At 31.4% G+C, this 15,753-nt stretch overlaps 1 protein-coding gene across 3 annotated transcripts in view; it reads right to left on the bottom strand.

Annotated features, from left to right (window-relative positions):
- The window catches only part of Abl (tyrosine-protein kinase Abl), a 140,581-nt gene that overhangs the window by 30,392 nt on the left and 94,436 nt on the right, over nt 1-15,753 (bottom strand). For 2 of the 3 annotated variants that reach the window (XM_075308161.1, XM_075308163.1), the window contains exon 2: nt 6,202-6,255. The exons of the other annotated variant lie outside the window; for it this stretch is intronic. In XM_075308161.1, coding sequence (XP_075164276.1) covers nt 6,202-6,255 — 54 coding nt within the window. The remainder of the gene's footprint in view (nt 1-6,201; nt 6,256-15,753) is intronic. 3 annotated transcript variants of the gene reach the window in all.

Genomic DNA, 15,753 nt, shown 5'->3' with positions numbered 1-15,753 from the left:
AGGGTTCTATTCTGACTCAAATTAGGAACATGTGCCAAATTTGAAGGCGATTGGACTTAAATTGCGACCTAGACTTTGATCACAGAAATGTGTTCACAGACAGACAGACGGACGGACGGACATGGTTATATCGACTCAGGGACCCATCCTGTCCCATCTCGTCTCCTTCTGGGTGCTACAAACATATGCACTAACTTATAATACCCTGTTCCACAGTGTGGCGCAGGGTATAAACAAATTAATTACGGTTAAGTTTTAAGTGAGTAGCGGAATTTCTCAATTTTTCATTCAGTCTTAATAAGTTTGTTATAATAAAAATATTTGTATCCCGTTTATATCAGGCACTGTGCTTTTCTGATGAAATTCCTTCTTCGGCTTTACGTCGCAAATATCTTGATGTTTCGTGGTACACCCTCAAAAAATCGCTTCTGTAACATATACTCCCAAACATATTCTGCTTCAAGCATATATATTTTCAAGATTGGTCCAAACAAAATATTATTTCTATTGTTTATTGTTTTACACCTAAAAATAATTTGCTAAAAATTTGAGTTCCAAACATATAATGTTTACGCCGAAACATATGAACAGTCTGTTTCGTTCGGGTACAAATTTAATGTAGTACTATTCAATGCCACACATCCTAAATTTACCCTTTGCAAATTGTATGAAAATTTTGTTATACTCAAAAGCTGTACCGTTTATAAGTTTTTCATGTTCCTTGTCATAGAACTAGCTACGCTATGAATGAGCCCATCACTAGATTTCTTACAGAATGTAATAGAATAAGTTTGCTATACGACGTAGACTTTTCTTTGAATATTAATCAATTTAAGAACTTGTTAAACACAATTTATTATTAAGCATTAGTCTGTAAGGAATATTTTCCCTAGACGAAATAAATAAATAAATAAATAAAGCATACGATTTTTGCAACTGAAGTTGTTGGTTTACTTTCAATGAAGTTTTTTAAAATACGCTTCGTGTGTGCGCTTCTGTAACATATACCCCAAACACATTTTGCTTCAAGCATATATATTTTCAGGATTGGTCTAAACAAAATATTGTTTGTATTGTTTAAACGTATTATGTTTCACCTTAGGGCATACACTGGTAGTAAAAAATTTTAATGAAATTTTCTTTGTGTGGTTATATTTTTAAGGCGCCAATTGGTTACTTCCATTATTTTACTTGCAGCATACTCTCTAGGTCTCTCTTTCTAAACACATATATGTTTATAGGCTATTTCCAAATTAATATATATTTGCATCTAAGCATATGATATTTACAAACATTTTATTTTCCAAACATTATATGTTCTAACATATTAACATATATGTCCCAAACATGTTATGCTAGTTTATGAACATTATATGCTTGCACTTAAAAATATTGTGTTAAAAAATTTGAGTTCTAAACATATAATTTTTACACCTAAACATATGAAAAACAGTCTTTTTCGTCCGTGTATACATAGGCTTGCCAGATGGCCGTGATTCGTCGGGATTGTCCCGGAATTTCGTTTCCCGGAAGTTTCCCGAATCTTTCTCAAAATTTGTTTAAAAATTCGGGAATTTCAATTACTCAACGCATATATTTTAATTTTTCTCGTTTCATTTATGGAAATTTACCAAAAGAAGATACCTTTAAGACACAAATCTCTTTTAAATTTGACTTTTGCGTAATTTATTCTCAGAAACAACTTTTAATTTATTTGTTTTTTCAGTTTTTTCGTTTTGTTTTGTTATTGTTGATTTATTCTTCAATCATTTTGTTGTTTTTGATTTCAGCTTAAAACCATGCATTGACTAAACTACAAGTGTAGCTTAACCAACAGAGGAAAAGTCACAGTTTTTGTGTGCCCTCAAAGTTCTTTAAAAAAAAACTGTTAACGACAACTTAAATTTCAAAATTCAGACACGAATTCAAGAAATTATGTTTTGTTTCAAGTAAAAAACGTATTTGAAATAAAGTATTGAAAAATATATCTTATATAATCAAAAAACCTAAAGATGTTTTAATTAAATTTGAAGAATTTTTCTGAATTATTATAGCCACTTTGACCTGAGTCAAACTAATTTTTCTTTCATTTTACGATAGCAAATTTTAAGTCGAATCACTTCATTGAAAAGTTCATCGTCTTTTGGGGCAATGAAAAAAGTTTATATCAGAGAAATGCGTATTCCATGCTAAGCAAAATTAGCATTCGTATTTTAAAGATATGAAATTTTTGGCCTCACGATAACATTTTTTTTCAGTGCGTATTATGAAGCACTTTTTCTTCAGTATTGGGCTTAAAGTTCGGCTTCTATAGGTAATTAACTGAATCTATGTAAAACTTCATTTGTCATTTGTAGTTCATATACCCAGTCAGAAATTCCTGATGGTTATAAATATTGAGCGTTGTAACAACGTTGAAACAACGCTTGCTAAACAAATTAATTGACGGCTTTTAAAAAGTATATTTTCCATAAAATTATCGTTGAAAATGCATTTTCCTTCAATGCTTAAGGTTTTTTATGAATAATGGAGGTATTAATGTTGATATGAATTGATTTAGAATAGGATAATATTCATTTTTCATATAAATTGAAGGTGTACACTAAAAAAACAGTGAACCTACCAGGAAGAACAATTTTGGTAAATTTTACAAATGTAGTCAACTGTACAAAGTTTAAACTAAACTAAACGCTGATTTCACAAATATAAGAGCGTATCTGTGGATTTATGATAAAACCCCATAAGTCTAAAAACTCAATTTTACAGGGAATCGAAAATACACCTATATGGGGTCTCAAAAACTTCTGTAGAAAAGATCTGGAAAATGTTTAATATTTATGTGATAGATCTTTTCGATAGCTTATTTTTAGAGAAAGTTAGGAATTACCGACTTTTTTTGTCATATGAAATTTTTTTTAAAAAAAAGAAACACATGTGCTTTGTCGCATTGAATCCTGATCATAATCTGACTAAAAAACGACACAACTGAAGTTAAATATGCATTTATTTTTATTTGTTTTTTTGTTCTATCTCGTCTTATGAGGTTTTGTCATAAGTCCACAGATATTTTTCTACTAATTCAAAAAATTTTTTAGACAAAATAATTTTTTTCACATTTTAAAGATAATTTCGTTGTTTGAAGGAAAAAATTGGAGTTCAAAATTGCAAGAATGTTCTTTTGGCGCATTTGGGGTAAAATGTACAAATTTTAAGAAATTCTTAAGTATTTTGTTTGAAATACGGACATTTGTGAATAACTTTTCCCCTTTTTTAGTCCATTTAACCAACCTACGCAAAAAAAAAAAATATATATATTAATATAAATACCTTACTTTCACAAAACACAATAAGTTCATGAGATAAAGTAGAGTTAAAGTGACTTTAGTGTCCTCGAGGGTTCACGTTTTTAGTGTACCTTTGGTTTTTTGAATGGAAAATATATAGTCAAATTAAAAACTTCAATTTGAATTTTCAGTGCTTTTTATTGGTTGTAAAAACCATCGATACACCGTATAAGGATGTTATCATTTTGGGGTTGTCAAAGCGTTCGTTAGACAATCGAAAAAGCGTATAAAATATTGTTTTCATGACGCTTTGAAAATGTTGTTAAATAAGATCGATACACCGTAGAATGATGTTATCATTTTGGGGTTGTAACAACGGTTTTTCCCACCGTGTATCAACCGTTTACAATGCTTTTACAACGCTTTTCCGATGGTTTTTTTCTGACTGGGTATTTGCATAATTCACCTCAAATATATTGAACATATTCTGGAAAATGTTCTACGACTTTTATTCTGTTTCTTAAGGACACCAAAATACTCTTTATAGCAACCTTCTAAATTAAAGGTGAAGTTATGGATGCATCTTATCATAATCGTTGTGACAGTCAAATGGTTCAGCCATTTGATATAGTCTCTCACTTAGTGTTGTCGTGAATCGGAATAATGAACCGACATATGCGGCGCTATTTTATATTAAATTTTCCGCAAAGAAGATCTTAATTTACATACCCTTTGCACAAAAGCTTAAAGAAACTATGATGACTAGACGTGATGACATCAAGTTGTATCCAGAGCATGGAAATGAGAAAGATAAACTAAATTGTATTTCCCTATTGAAAATGGAATACAATACAACTTCTTTGTATCCGAATAGTTCGCCATTGTGAAATTATAGTTGGTGGGAACATTCAAGCTATTCCCGCGAAAAATAATGCTGGTCAGCTACAGCCAATAATGCCACACATCTTGGAAATTCTTTCGAGTTGCTTATGTGGTGGGAAAACTCTGCTGGTGACGGATTTTTTATGAAAGAGAATATAAAAAGATGTGTAGCAACCAAGAAAGATTTATAGAACTGAAATATGATTTATGGTAATGCCTACGAAATAAAAACTCATAATCATTTGCAAACAAAAAAAAAAAGATAAACTATGAGCCTATGGGAAACTAAAAAGAGAAAAAGAAATTATAATGGTAATTAACTAAACACAGATCTATATTGATGAGACCCAAGAATTATTATCAAGTGTCATAAGATGCCACAGAATTACACGCAAGTAATAATGTTAAACACTAATAACGTGAAATCGTAATTAAAATTAAGGGCATAATTAACATCATATTAATACAGTTTTAATCAATCGCTGAAAAAATGTTTAGTTTTTTAACACTTCATCCTTTGTATGCAAGAAGAGCATTCTAACCATAATTCGAATCATTTTTTGTACATATTAGTTAAATTAACTAAAAAGGGAATAAACTATACACAAATGAAAAGATTAACTAAATTCATACCTCCCACAAAATAGTTCAGAATTTCTTAAAATTTTTAAATTTTACCAATAATGTGACCATCATGAACTTCATATGGTACTGAAGACATTTTGTATATAAATGCAAATAAAATAAGTTTATTTCATCTTTTTTCTCGACGTTTCCTCGGCTTTTTTCCGACCTTTTCCAGAGAATTTTTTTTATTTGAAATATCTGTAGAGGAAAATAATAAGTAAATATTGCAGCAAAACTTAAAGTATATATCACAGAACTATGTATGTTTACTCTTTAAGCTATTGCAATGGTGATATAGATTTTAAGTTTTGCTGCAATATTTACATTTTATTTATTTATTTAGTTATTATTATTGTTTGTGATGTCCAGTTTTATTAATTTATAAATGAAACAAATGTAAGACAATTGTATGTAAGAACTAAAATCCAAAATTAATGAAATCTAAATAGAATTTTCCTCTACAGATATTTCAAATAAAAAATTTTTCTCGAAAAGGTCGGAAAAAGCCGAAGAAACGTCGTGAAAAAAGATGAAATAAACTTGTTTTATTTGTATTTATATACATTGACCAAAACAGCCCATTAAAATAAACAAAAATCTGATTAAAACTAAGTGGTCATAAAAAGAAGACATTTTGTAATTTTGAACTCTATTTTTTCCTTCAAACTAGGAAATTTTCTTCAACTAGTGAAAAAGACAAATAATTATGTCCAATAAAGCTTTTCATGTACAAATAAATGTTAGTTAAAAAATCCCATTTATAACAGACACTTCAAACCAAAAAATGTTTTCTTATCTTCAAAAAAAAACAACATTTAAAATCAAATGCCTTTATTGTTTATTTATATTTCTTAAAATTTCCTCCAATATTAATTTAATATAGGGTTTAAAAAAATCTTAAGCAATAATGGCAAAATTTAAAAAAAAAGATTTTAATTCCTGCCAAATTGAAAAGAAATCAAAAACAGAATTGCTTTAGAAAAAAATGTGATGCATCCTAATATAAGTGTATATCTCTATCTTATCACTGGCAACTGACGTAGACTTTATGCAAAATAAACTCTGATTACCCACTGACAATCTATATATATAGAACCATATATAGATAAAATACCATTTCTAGGCAACTCATGCCTATCTACTCTTGAGGGAAGAGAATCTGTATTTAATTAATGAATAAATGACGAGTATTTTGCTGTCGTTTTTATTTGATTTTTGGTTCGTTCACAATCAATGCACTTAATTAGTAAAGAAATGAGAGAAATATGAAGAGAATTGAATGAGGTAAAGAGAGCGCTCACATTAAGAGAGTGAAGTAAGAACTACAATGTTAATAATGGTAGAAGAGAGCAAGCATTCAATTTTTATTTTTTACTTTTTTAGAAAATTTATTTTAAAAATGGTTTACCTAAATTAATTTGATATTTTCCTGTATCACGGTGTGGAATTCTGTGTAGTGTACCTAAAATGGAAGTGGAATAGAGGATAAAATATTACTTTTTATTGGAATAAGAGAAGAAAATGTGTTTAAATCAACTTTAAATTGAGCACATAGAAGGAAGTAATATGATCATGAAAAAAATATTTAATTTTTTCTGTAGAGAAATTCGATGAAATCTGGTGAAAAGCAAAGAAGTGGCGAATTTTCAACATTTTCAGCACTTCGAAATTAATAATAATACACTTTTCATAAATCTATGGATACCAGACTGGTGAAAAGTAATCCAGAATGTGGTAATCCATCATTTTCTTCGACAAATGCTTATAAAAGTAATTTTATCGAATTTCCCATGTGATTATTACCATATACATTTTGTTAGAAACTTTAGATTTATTTGGTTAACAATATAAAGTATTCTATATAAACAAAATTTGCCGTAAATGATTATTATTGTAAAATTTAAATTGTTTTCTTTTTTAGCAATGATCTTATTTCTTCTCTCCCTGTTTTTCATAAGACTAAATACATTTTTATGTACATTTACAATGATTGACTGTTGAAAAATATTCTCTTCCATGCAATATATTTTTGTTTCAAGTGAAAATAATAGAAAAAAATTAACTTGCATGAAAATGAAATGTAAAAACAATTTTGTTTGCTCCATAAACAGTGAATATGAAATGACTTCATTTTCATTCGTGACTACAACAATGGACCCATCAAGTGTCTAATCCGACCTTAAAGAGGCATTGTTCTAGTTTTCCTTGCCATTGTTGTAAATGCTCTTCTATTGGGGATTGTAAAATGCAGTAGTGTGATTATAGCATATCCCCTATAAACCCCAGTATATCATTCTCACATAAACATCCGGATTTAGCCGATGAAACAAATAGTCGGATGAATGAGAGAAAAGAGACATGCATCATGGGTGTACGTGGGCTCATCAAAATCAAAACGTAAAATCTCAAATGATTAGAAGATGCATTACAAGTGCATGCATAAATGATTTAGGAGTTTGTTCATCAATCAACAAAGGCAAGACAAGTATATATTCTAAATGTTTAAACCTTAAATGAATGATGGAATGCAGAGAAAAAGACATAAATGTATACCATATAAAAATGTGACATGACTGTATTATAAGAACATTATGATAATAAATGATCAAATCTACTTCGAGCTATCACAAATTATATAATATTTTTTTACGATGTATTACTTTATTTTTCGATACATAAACAGAAAAACAAGTCGGTGCTAACTTATGTTTATTGTAATTTTTTGTTTATTTTTGTTTAATTCTGTAAGAAAGTATTCCCAGCCTTCTGAATCTTTCTTTATTCCAAGTATGTCCCAAAGTAAACGCGAGTATAAATTTCAATGACTGTGCAAATAAGTTAAATGCTAACAGAAGGAGTAGTAACAATGAACTATACGCAAAAAAGAAACGTTTGGAAAACGGGTATGGTAAATCTTGTACTTTTGTTACAGTTTTGTGAATATCTTCGAAAATTTTATTTATTATTTTCGCTGTAGAAAAAATGCCTTTTATTGAAGTCCATTTTGTTTATAACAATCACTGATCTTTTCTAGCTTTATGCCTCAAATAAGGTACACTTTGAGGTTTTGTAGTAAAAATTTTGGGATATATGTAAAATTACATTATTTCCGTTTCTAAAATTTGTATTTGGTACAACGTTTGTAAGAAAGCGACCTACTTAAGTGGTTTGTTTTCTTCAAATAAAGTTTCTTTACATCGGATTCTGTGTGTTCAACAATGTGGTCTATAAATAGAGTTGCTTGGCTGTATGTGTTGCGTGTGCATTGCTGACTGTAACGAAAATGTGTGTTGATGACAATAACAGTTACATGGCACAGAACTACATAAACCAAATAGAAGTGAGAAAAATATAAGGGAAAATGCAACTTGCCAGAATTTTTTTTTGTGTTTTACACTTCATTAAAATGTTTTCAAGTCAAGTTTTATCACAAAAAGTCTATACTTTATTTCCAAACAAGCTTCCTAACATCGAAAAGCAAATGGTAAACGATGGTTGTTTGTTTAAAATTTCGTTTGTTTTTGTTATATGATCAGGGTTGGAATGTCGCAAACTGTGACTTTTGTGCCATACGTATAATACGTATGTAGCAAAAATCGTAAATCTAATGTAGAAAACCCAATTTTGAATTGCAGAAATTGTGAATATTATTTAATTTAACAGGTTGGCTGATAAGTCCCCGGTCTAACAAAGAAAAACACATTTTTTATCAAAATTCGTTTTTGTTATTCAACATAGTTGCCTTCAAGAGCGATACAACGATTATAACGACCTTTCAATGTTTTGATACCATTTTGGTAGTACTCCTTCGGTTTTGCCTCAGTTTCGGCGATCACCCCTTCATTGCAGACAATTTTTTCCCTGCGAGCATCCTTTTGAGGTCTGAGAACAAGAAAAAGTCGCTGGGGGCCAGATCTGGAGAATACGGTGGGTGGGGAAGCAATTCGAAGCCCAATTCATGAATTTTTGCCATCGTTCTCAATGACTTGTGGCACGGTGCGTTGTCTTGGTAAAAACAACACTTTTTTCTTCTTCATATGGGGCCGTTTTGCCGCGATTTCGACCTTCAAACGCTCCATTAACGCCATATAATAGTCACTGTTGATCAGTGTTGCCAGGTGATTTTTGATTCTTCCCCCCAAATCTTAAGAAAAAAACCCCTAAATTGGTCTAAGCTTTTTTCAAAAACCCCCAAAAAATTTCAGAATATAAAAGTACAAAAGTGGTCTTTTATATTCTGAAAATTATATTCTGAAAAATCCTGTAGTGATACACTTTAAAAATTAAATTTAACACAAATATATATCCTGAAAGAAGAGTTCTTTCCTGAGAAACGAAATTTTAGAAAAACTAAGTTTTCTTTTGATGCTAAAATTTTTTTTCGTTTGAAGTAAATAAAAAATAAAATTTGCTATTTAAGAAAATACTTTAAAACAAAAGAGATTTTCGTTTGTTTAAAATTTCATCCTTGAGGAAATTATTTTTTCTATGGATGTAATAATACAATATGTATATCAATTTAAAAAGCGGGCTTACTCTTAAAAAGCTTTCAGCTGCTAAGTTAAAATACGATTGTTTTTAATTTTGTCAAATATTAAAAATGCCCTTTCAACAGAAGAGTTTAAAAAAAGATAACGAAAATAATGCTATTGGCTACTTGTTTGTATTTAGGATCTTCTTGTTTACTTTCCGCATCTTTTTGCTCATAACTCATGCTAGAATTGTTCCGAATTTGCTTGAGAATTGCTCCACTTTATAATGTCTGAAATAATTTTTTACCCCCAAAAATCCCCCCAAATAAATTTTACCCCTAAAAATCCCCCTAAACGTGAAAAAACCCCCTAAATTTGGGGGGAAAACCCCTAACTTGGCAACACTGCTGTTGATGGTTTTTCCCTTCTCAAGATAATCGATAAAAATTATTCCATGCGCATCCCAAAAAACAGAGGCCATTACTTTGCCAACGGACTTTTGAGTCTTACCACGCTTCGGAGACGGTTCACCGGTCGCTGTCCACTCAGCTGACTGTCGATTGGACTCAGGAGTGTAGTGATGGAGCCATGTTTCATCCATTGTTACATATCGACGGAAAAACTCGGGTGTATTACGAGTTAACAGCTGCAAACACCGCTCAGAATCATCAACACGTTGTGGTTTTTGATCAAATGTGAGCTCGCGCGGCACCCATTTTGCACAGAGCTTCCGCATATCAAAATATTGATGAATGATATGACCAACACGTTCCTTTGATATCTTTAAGGCCTCTGCTATCTCGATCAACTTCATTTTGCGGTCATTCAAAATCATTTTGTGGATTTTTTTGATGTTTTCGTCGGTAACCACCTCTTTCGGGCGTTCACCGTCCTCCGTGCTCATTCCACCACGCTTGAATTTTGCATACCAATCAATTATTGTTGATTTCCCTGGGGCAGAGTCCGGAAACTCATTATCAAGCCAAGTTTTTGCTTCCACCGTATTTTTTGCCTTCAGAAAACCGTATTTTATCAAAACACGAAATTCCTTTTTTTCCATTTTTTTTCACAATAACAAAAGTTGCTTCACAAAAGACGCTCTATCTCACAAACTAACTGACATACAGACGTCAAATTTTGACACGAATCATTTGACTACCGACGCCATCTATGTGTCAGACCGGGGACTTATCAGCCAACCTGTTAGTTAGGGTACCCGATAAAAGGGATGCAAAAGTGCTTTATATTGTATTTATTCAAAACTCTACTAGTTTTACATCTTGCATTTGCACCTTCAAACTATTCTTGGTCTGCGTGGTCCATAATGTCCATCCAAGCTTTAGTTGCATCAGCGAATGGCTAGCTAAAACTTTTTTTTTAATTAATATGGAAATTGACTCTAATAGGCCAAAAAGTGATTTTATAAAATTCTCTCTAAACAGCAAAATCATTTATGCAAGACTTAAGTAGTTTTCCTTCCTTCCAGTTTCTACAGAAATTTGTGAAATGTTAACTATGAGCGTTTACTGCACCATCGAGTAGTTCATAGTAATTTTCGCTTGGAGTCTCCAACTGGAAGAACTCTACTCTCAAGCTTTTTAAACTCGTTAATAATTTTATGAACATTCCTGAAAATTGAAACTTCTTGGCATATATCATCATCGAATTCGCTACCTAGATGAATGGACTGAAGTATTTTGAGTTTGCGACGTTTGCTACTTTTTCTATATTTACGACGCGTACACACAAAAAAATTTTTTTCTGATTCAATCACGAAATTAATTGATCCAATTAATTTTTTAATTGAAATGTCTTCAATCACAGAAATGATAGTATCAATTAAACAATTAATTGAAGGTCAATTAAAAAATTAATTGATACTATTAATTTTTGTGATTGATTTTTGTTCCAATTAAAAAATTTGTGGAATCAATTAAATTTTTAATTGAATATTTTTTAAAACTCAATTACAATTTTAATTGGAAAAATTTTCGCGATTTTTTTTCTGTGTATCTGACAGTCTATGCGACAGTCGCAAACTTAAAAATGTTTGATACAGACCATCTCTGTATTTGAGAAGGTAGAATTTCGTAAATGGGCTCATTTCAAAACGGTCCGTTCATGAAAGTGAATCAACAAACATGTGGTGTCAAACGGAGAACAGACGGTGTCAATCTGGCAACGATAAAATACACCACGCGTTGTCAAAACAACAACTAGCGTTCATGATCTGGAAACGTAATGGTTACGAATTTATACAAAAATAAAAAATCCTGCACCATACGCGCATTGCACCACCGACGGAGTTGCCATAAGAACGTCTAACGAAGACTTTTCATGGTCAAAGAAAAACGAAAGCCGTTTATGAAATCGTGAACGCCCATGGACGAAACCGTGAACATTCCGTTTTGTATTTTCGTGATCGTATCCGTTTCATTTTGTTACCGTTCGTTCACAATTTTGGAACGTAAGTTTTCCTATTAGTGTAGTTAAACAAAAAAGTCAGCAAGTTCTCGTTATTTTAACAACGCATTATAGAAATGTAAAAAGTCCATTAAAGCATAATTCAATTTTCACCCGAAGTAGTTCATTTTTCCCACAGTTTACTTTTTTCTATGTAAGTGCACCACAATTTGCTACCCTTCATGGTTATCGAGACGCAGTGCACTCTTCAAAACTTCGACATTTCCATTTACCCATACTACAAATTGAAATGCATTTTGCAGTGAATCCTTAAAAGGACATTAAATATGACACATCTACATATGTATATGTGATAGAGAATGTAAACATAAACTTTCTGACACCACAAAATGTTATCAGTTCTATGACAATTTATCAGTCACGTCTTTAAGAAACACTGGAGGGCATGGTTAAATAGAAAAGGACTGTATAAAAGAAAGTGTAAAGTGAAAATATCAGTTATCATTTAATGGGTTTCTTGCATGTAATCAAGATGTGTAGGGTTTACCGAGAAATGAACTAAATTTATTGCTGCAACACGAAATTTGGAAAATAAATTTTCATGTAATTGACATTTAAACTAACGTAAAAATATTGCATGGACCCTTAACAAATAATCAAGTTTACGTGTACAAAACCATTATTCTCACTTTCTTTTTTTCGTATCATAGGTTAGGTTAGGTTAGGTAGCAGCCCGATGTTTCAGGCTCACTTAGACTATTCAGTCCATTGTGATACCACATTGGTGAACTTCTCTCTTATCACTGAGTGCTGCTCGATTCCATGTTAAGCTCAATGACAAGGAGCCTCCTTTTTATAGTCGAGTCCGAACGGCGTTCCACATTGCAGTGAAACCACTTAGAGAAGCTTTGAAGCCCTCAGAAATGTCACCAGCATTACAGAGGTGGGATAATCCACCGCTGAAAAACTTTTTGGTGTTCGGTCGAAGCAGGAATCGAACACACGACCTTGTGTATGCAAGTCAGGTCATGCTAACCATTGCACCACGGTGGCTCGTATCATAGGTCATGTATACTATCTGAAAGTATCCAAATAGTTCAATTACAATTTTCTATAGTAGCTAAACATCCCCCAAGTACCTTATAATATGGGTTACCCCTAGGCTTGCCAGATGGCCGGGATTCGCGTGGATTTTCCCGGAATTTCGTCTCCAGGAAGTGTTCCGAATCTTTCACAAAATTTGCCAAAAATCCCGGAATTTCAATTACTCAAGGTATATGTTTTAATTTTTTTCTATTTCTTAGAAAATAAAACGGTTTGAAATTAAATCGCTTTTAAAAATATTTTTGGCTTTGGATTTTCATACTTTCTATACCCACCACGATAGAATGGTATAATAAGTTTGTCATTCCATTTGTAACACATCGAAATATCGATTTCCGACTCAATAAAGTATAAATATTCTTGATCAGGGAGAAATTCTAAGACGATATAAGACGAGTAGGCAGTGCAACCACACTGCATGAATCGGTGACAATAACGTAAACGAGTAATCAAACTAGTTTATGATTATTCGTTTACGTTATTGCAACCAATTCATGCAGTATAGATGCATGAAAGGTAGTGCTGTTTTCCTTCACGCCAACAATGCTATAATCAAAATTATATATCACTTCTGATCAATATTTCTATTAAAATGAGCAATTATATCAGCGCTATGTAGAAGCTGCTCTAAATCGGGACATCGCCCACAAAAATCAGCGCTGATTCGGTTGTTTTGTAAGCAGTTGGTACTGCCTCTCTCCCTTACAATACTGCTAAAATAGTGCTCCACTTTCTGCTCGGATTGCTCCATTTGGATATAGGCGCACTGATCATGAAAATTGCTTGAAACTGAAAGTAAAATTTACTTCCCCATTTAAATAATGGGGGTAAAAATCTAAAGATTTTAGATTTTAAATCAAGGCGTTATTTAATCATTTCTATATATTATCAAGTAACCCGCTACGACGAAGAGTTTTCAAAGGGAACTGTTATATGTGATTAATGTAGACAGTAGTAAGACAGTAGTAAGTTCGGCCCGGTCTTTCGAATCATCAGCTATCACATGAGCAGTAAATGTAAAAAATTAACGCAAATGTCTAATTTTATTTCAAATGCACGTGCGAAATGCATTTTTACAAATTATAGCTAGAGTCTATACTCTCTCCCAACATTTCAAAGTTCGACTACCATAGACTCTTTAGTGACACTATAACAATCCCCAACTCGGATGCGAAATATACCTATACCTATACCTATACCATGTCCATGTCCTAGTATCGAAAGGCATTACAAAAGAAGCAGCGATTGTTATCGCAGAGCTTAAGTTTGTTTGCCAAAACCGAAAGTAATATGCCAGTAAATATGAGTTTCAGAGGTTCCAACATATTTAGGAATTTCAAAGACTCCAGACAATGCCTACATACAAAAAAATTTCACAAAAAATTTTCCAATTAAAATTTTAATTGTGTTTTAAAAAATATTCAATTAAAAAATTAATTGATTCAACAAATTTTTTAATTGAAACTAAAATCAATCACAAAAATAATAGTATCAATTAAATTTTTAATTGGATCAATTAACTTTCTAATTGACCTTCAATTAATTTTTTAATTGATACTATCATTTCTGTGATTGAAGACATTTCAATTAAAAATTAATTGGATCAATTAATTTCGTGATTGAATCAGAAAAAAATATTTTTATGGTATATTTTTAATAGGAACACCCTTATATGTGTATAATTTTTGACGTCTTTTCTATACCCCTATCTTATCTTCGAAGCCATATACATCACGAATGTTTTATTTCTTCTCGAAGCTATTGAAAGGTCTAATAACCATGCAGGAAGTTTCTGAGAGGAAACAAGAGAAATCGAGGAAAAGCTATGGAAACGGAATTTCTTTGAGATATTTTTCGCGGAAATAGTATGATGGATTGAATTTTCACCAAATACCAGTTTAAGGAATAGAAAGTATTATCCATTGAAAAATTCTACGTAATGATAAGGTCTTTGTAACATATATTTTCGTAACTAAAATTTACCCTGTATGAAATAACAATGCTCCATTGGAGTAAGTGGGATATTTCTCAACACCAGTCCTAGTAAATAGCTATGCCAATATCCATTCTGCACTACTATATGGAATTTAATTCTCTTAAATGGGGTAGTTAGCATTGTGGTCCAACATTAATTTAATTCACTTGATGTATTTTTCGTCATTACCTTTTTTTATTATTATATTATTTATTACAAAAAAGAACAAGAAATATATGCATACACAAATTAATCTTAAAATTTCTTCTCAATGCAAGGCGAGGTAAAGAAGAAAACCGCCCACAGTTATGAAAAATTTTAAGTTTGTCTTCTCCATGGTGTGGGCCAATGACAGTGAATTTCGTTAGGTCATTCGATAACTTGAATGTCGCATTCAAGTACTACTTCATAACCCAAACTCAATGACCATACACAGAAAAAAATTTCACGAACATTTTTCCAATTAAAGTCTTAATTGAGTTTTCAACTAACAATTTAGTTGATTCAGCAAATTGTTTAATTGAAACAAAAATCAATCACAAAAATTAATAGTATTAATTAATTTTTTAATTGGATCAATTAATTTTTTAATTGACTTTCAATTAATTTTTTAATTAATACTATAATTTCTGTGATTGAACACATTAGCTTTATCTGATTATTTGGATTTTAGTCGAAAGATTGGCTAGAGTATTGCACAAGCCTGTGTATCACAAGCATAGGTTAATAACGAACCACTATTTTATGAAAAAGGATTCCTCAGATATACAAAACTTATATAAAAGCCGCATGTGTCAAAATAATACACGCAGAGACGGAATATAATCACCTTAAACATGTTTCAAGAGCATAATTTTATTTTTTGACGGAAAACATGGAACATTTTTCTGGAAAAATAATTTTTGTCGCCAAACATAAACATGCTGTCGGAAATATGTTACAAAATTTCCGAGAAAATAACATAACAGGTTGGCTGATAAGTCCC

Source organism: Haematobia irritans, chromosome 4 (genome assembly GCF_050003625.1).
Source record: "Haematobia irritans isolate KBUSLIRL chromosome 4, ASM5000362v1, whole genome shotgun sequence".
Classification (NCBI taxonomy): Eukaryota; Metazoa; Arthropoda; class Insecta; order Diptera; family Muscidae; genus Haematobia; species Haematobia irritans.
Note: the sequence above shows the minus strand (reverse complement) of the source record. Positions and strands in the feature narration are given on the sequence as shown.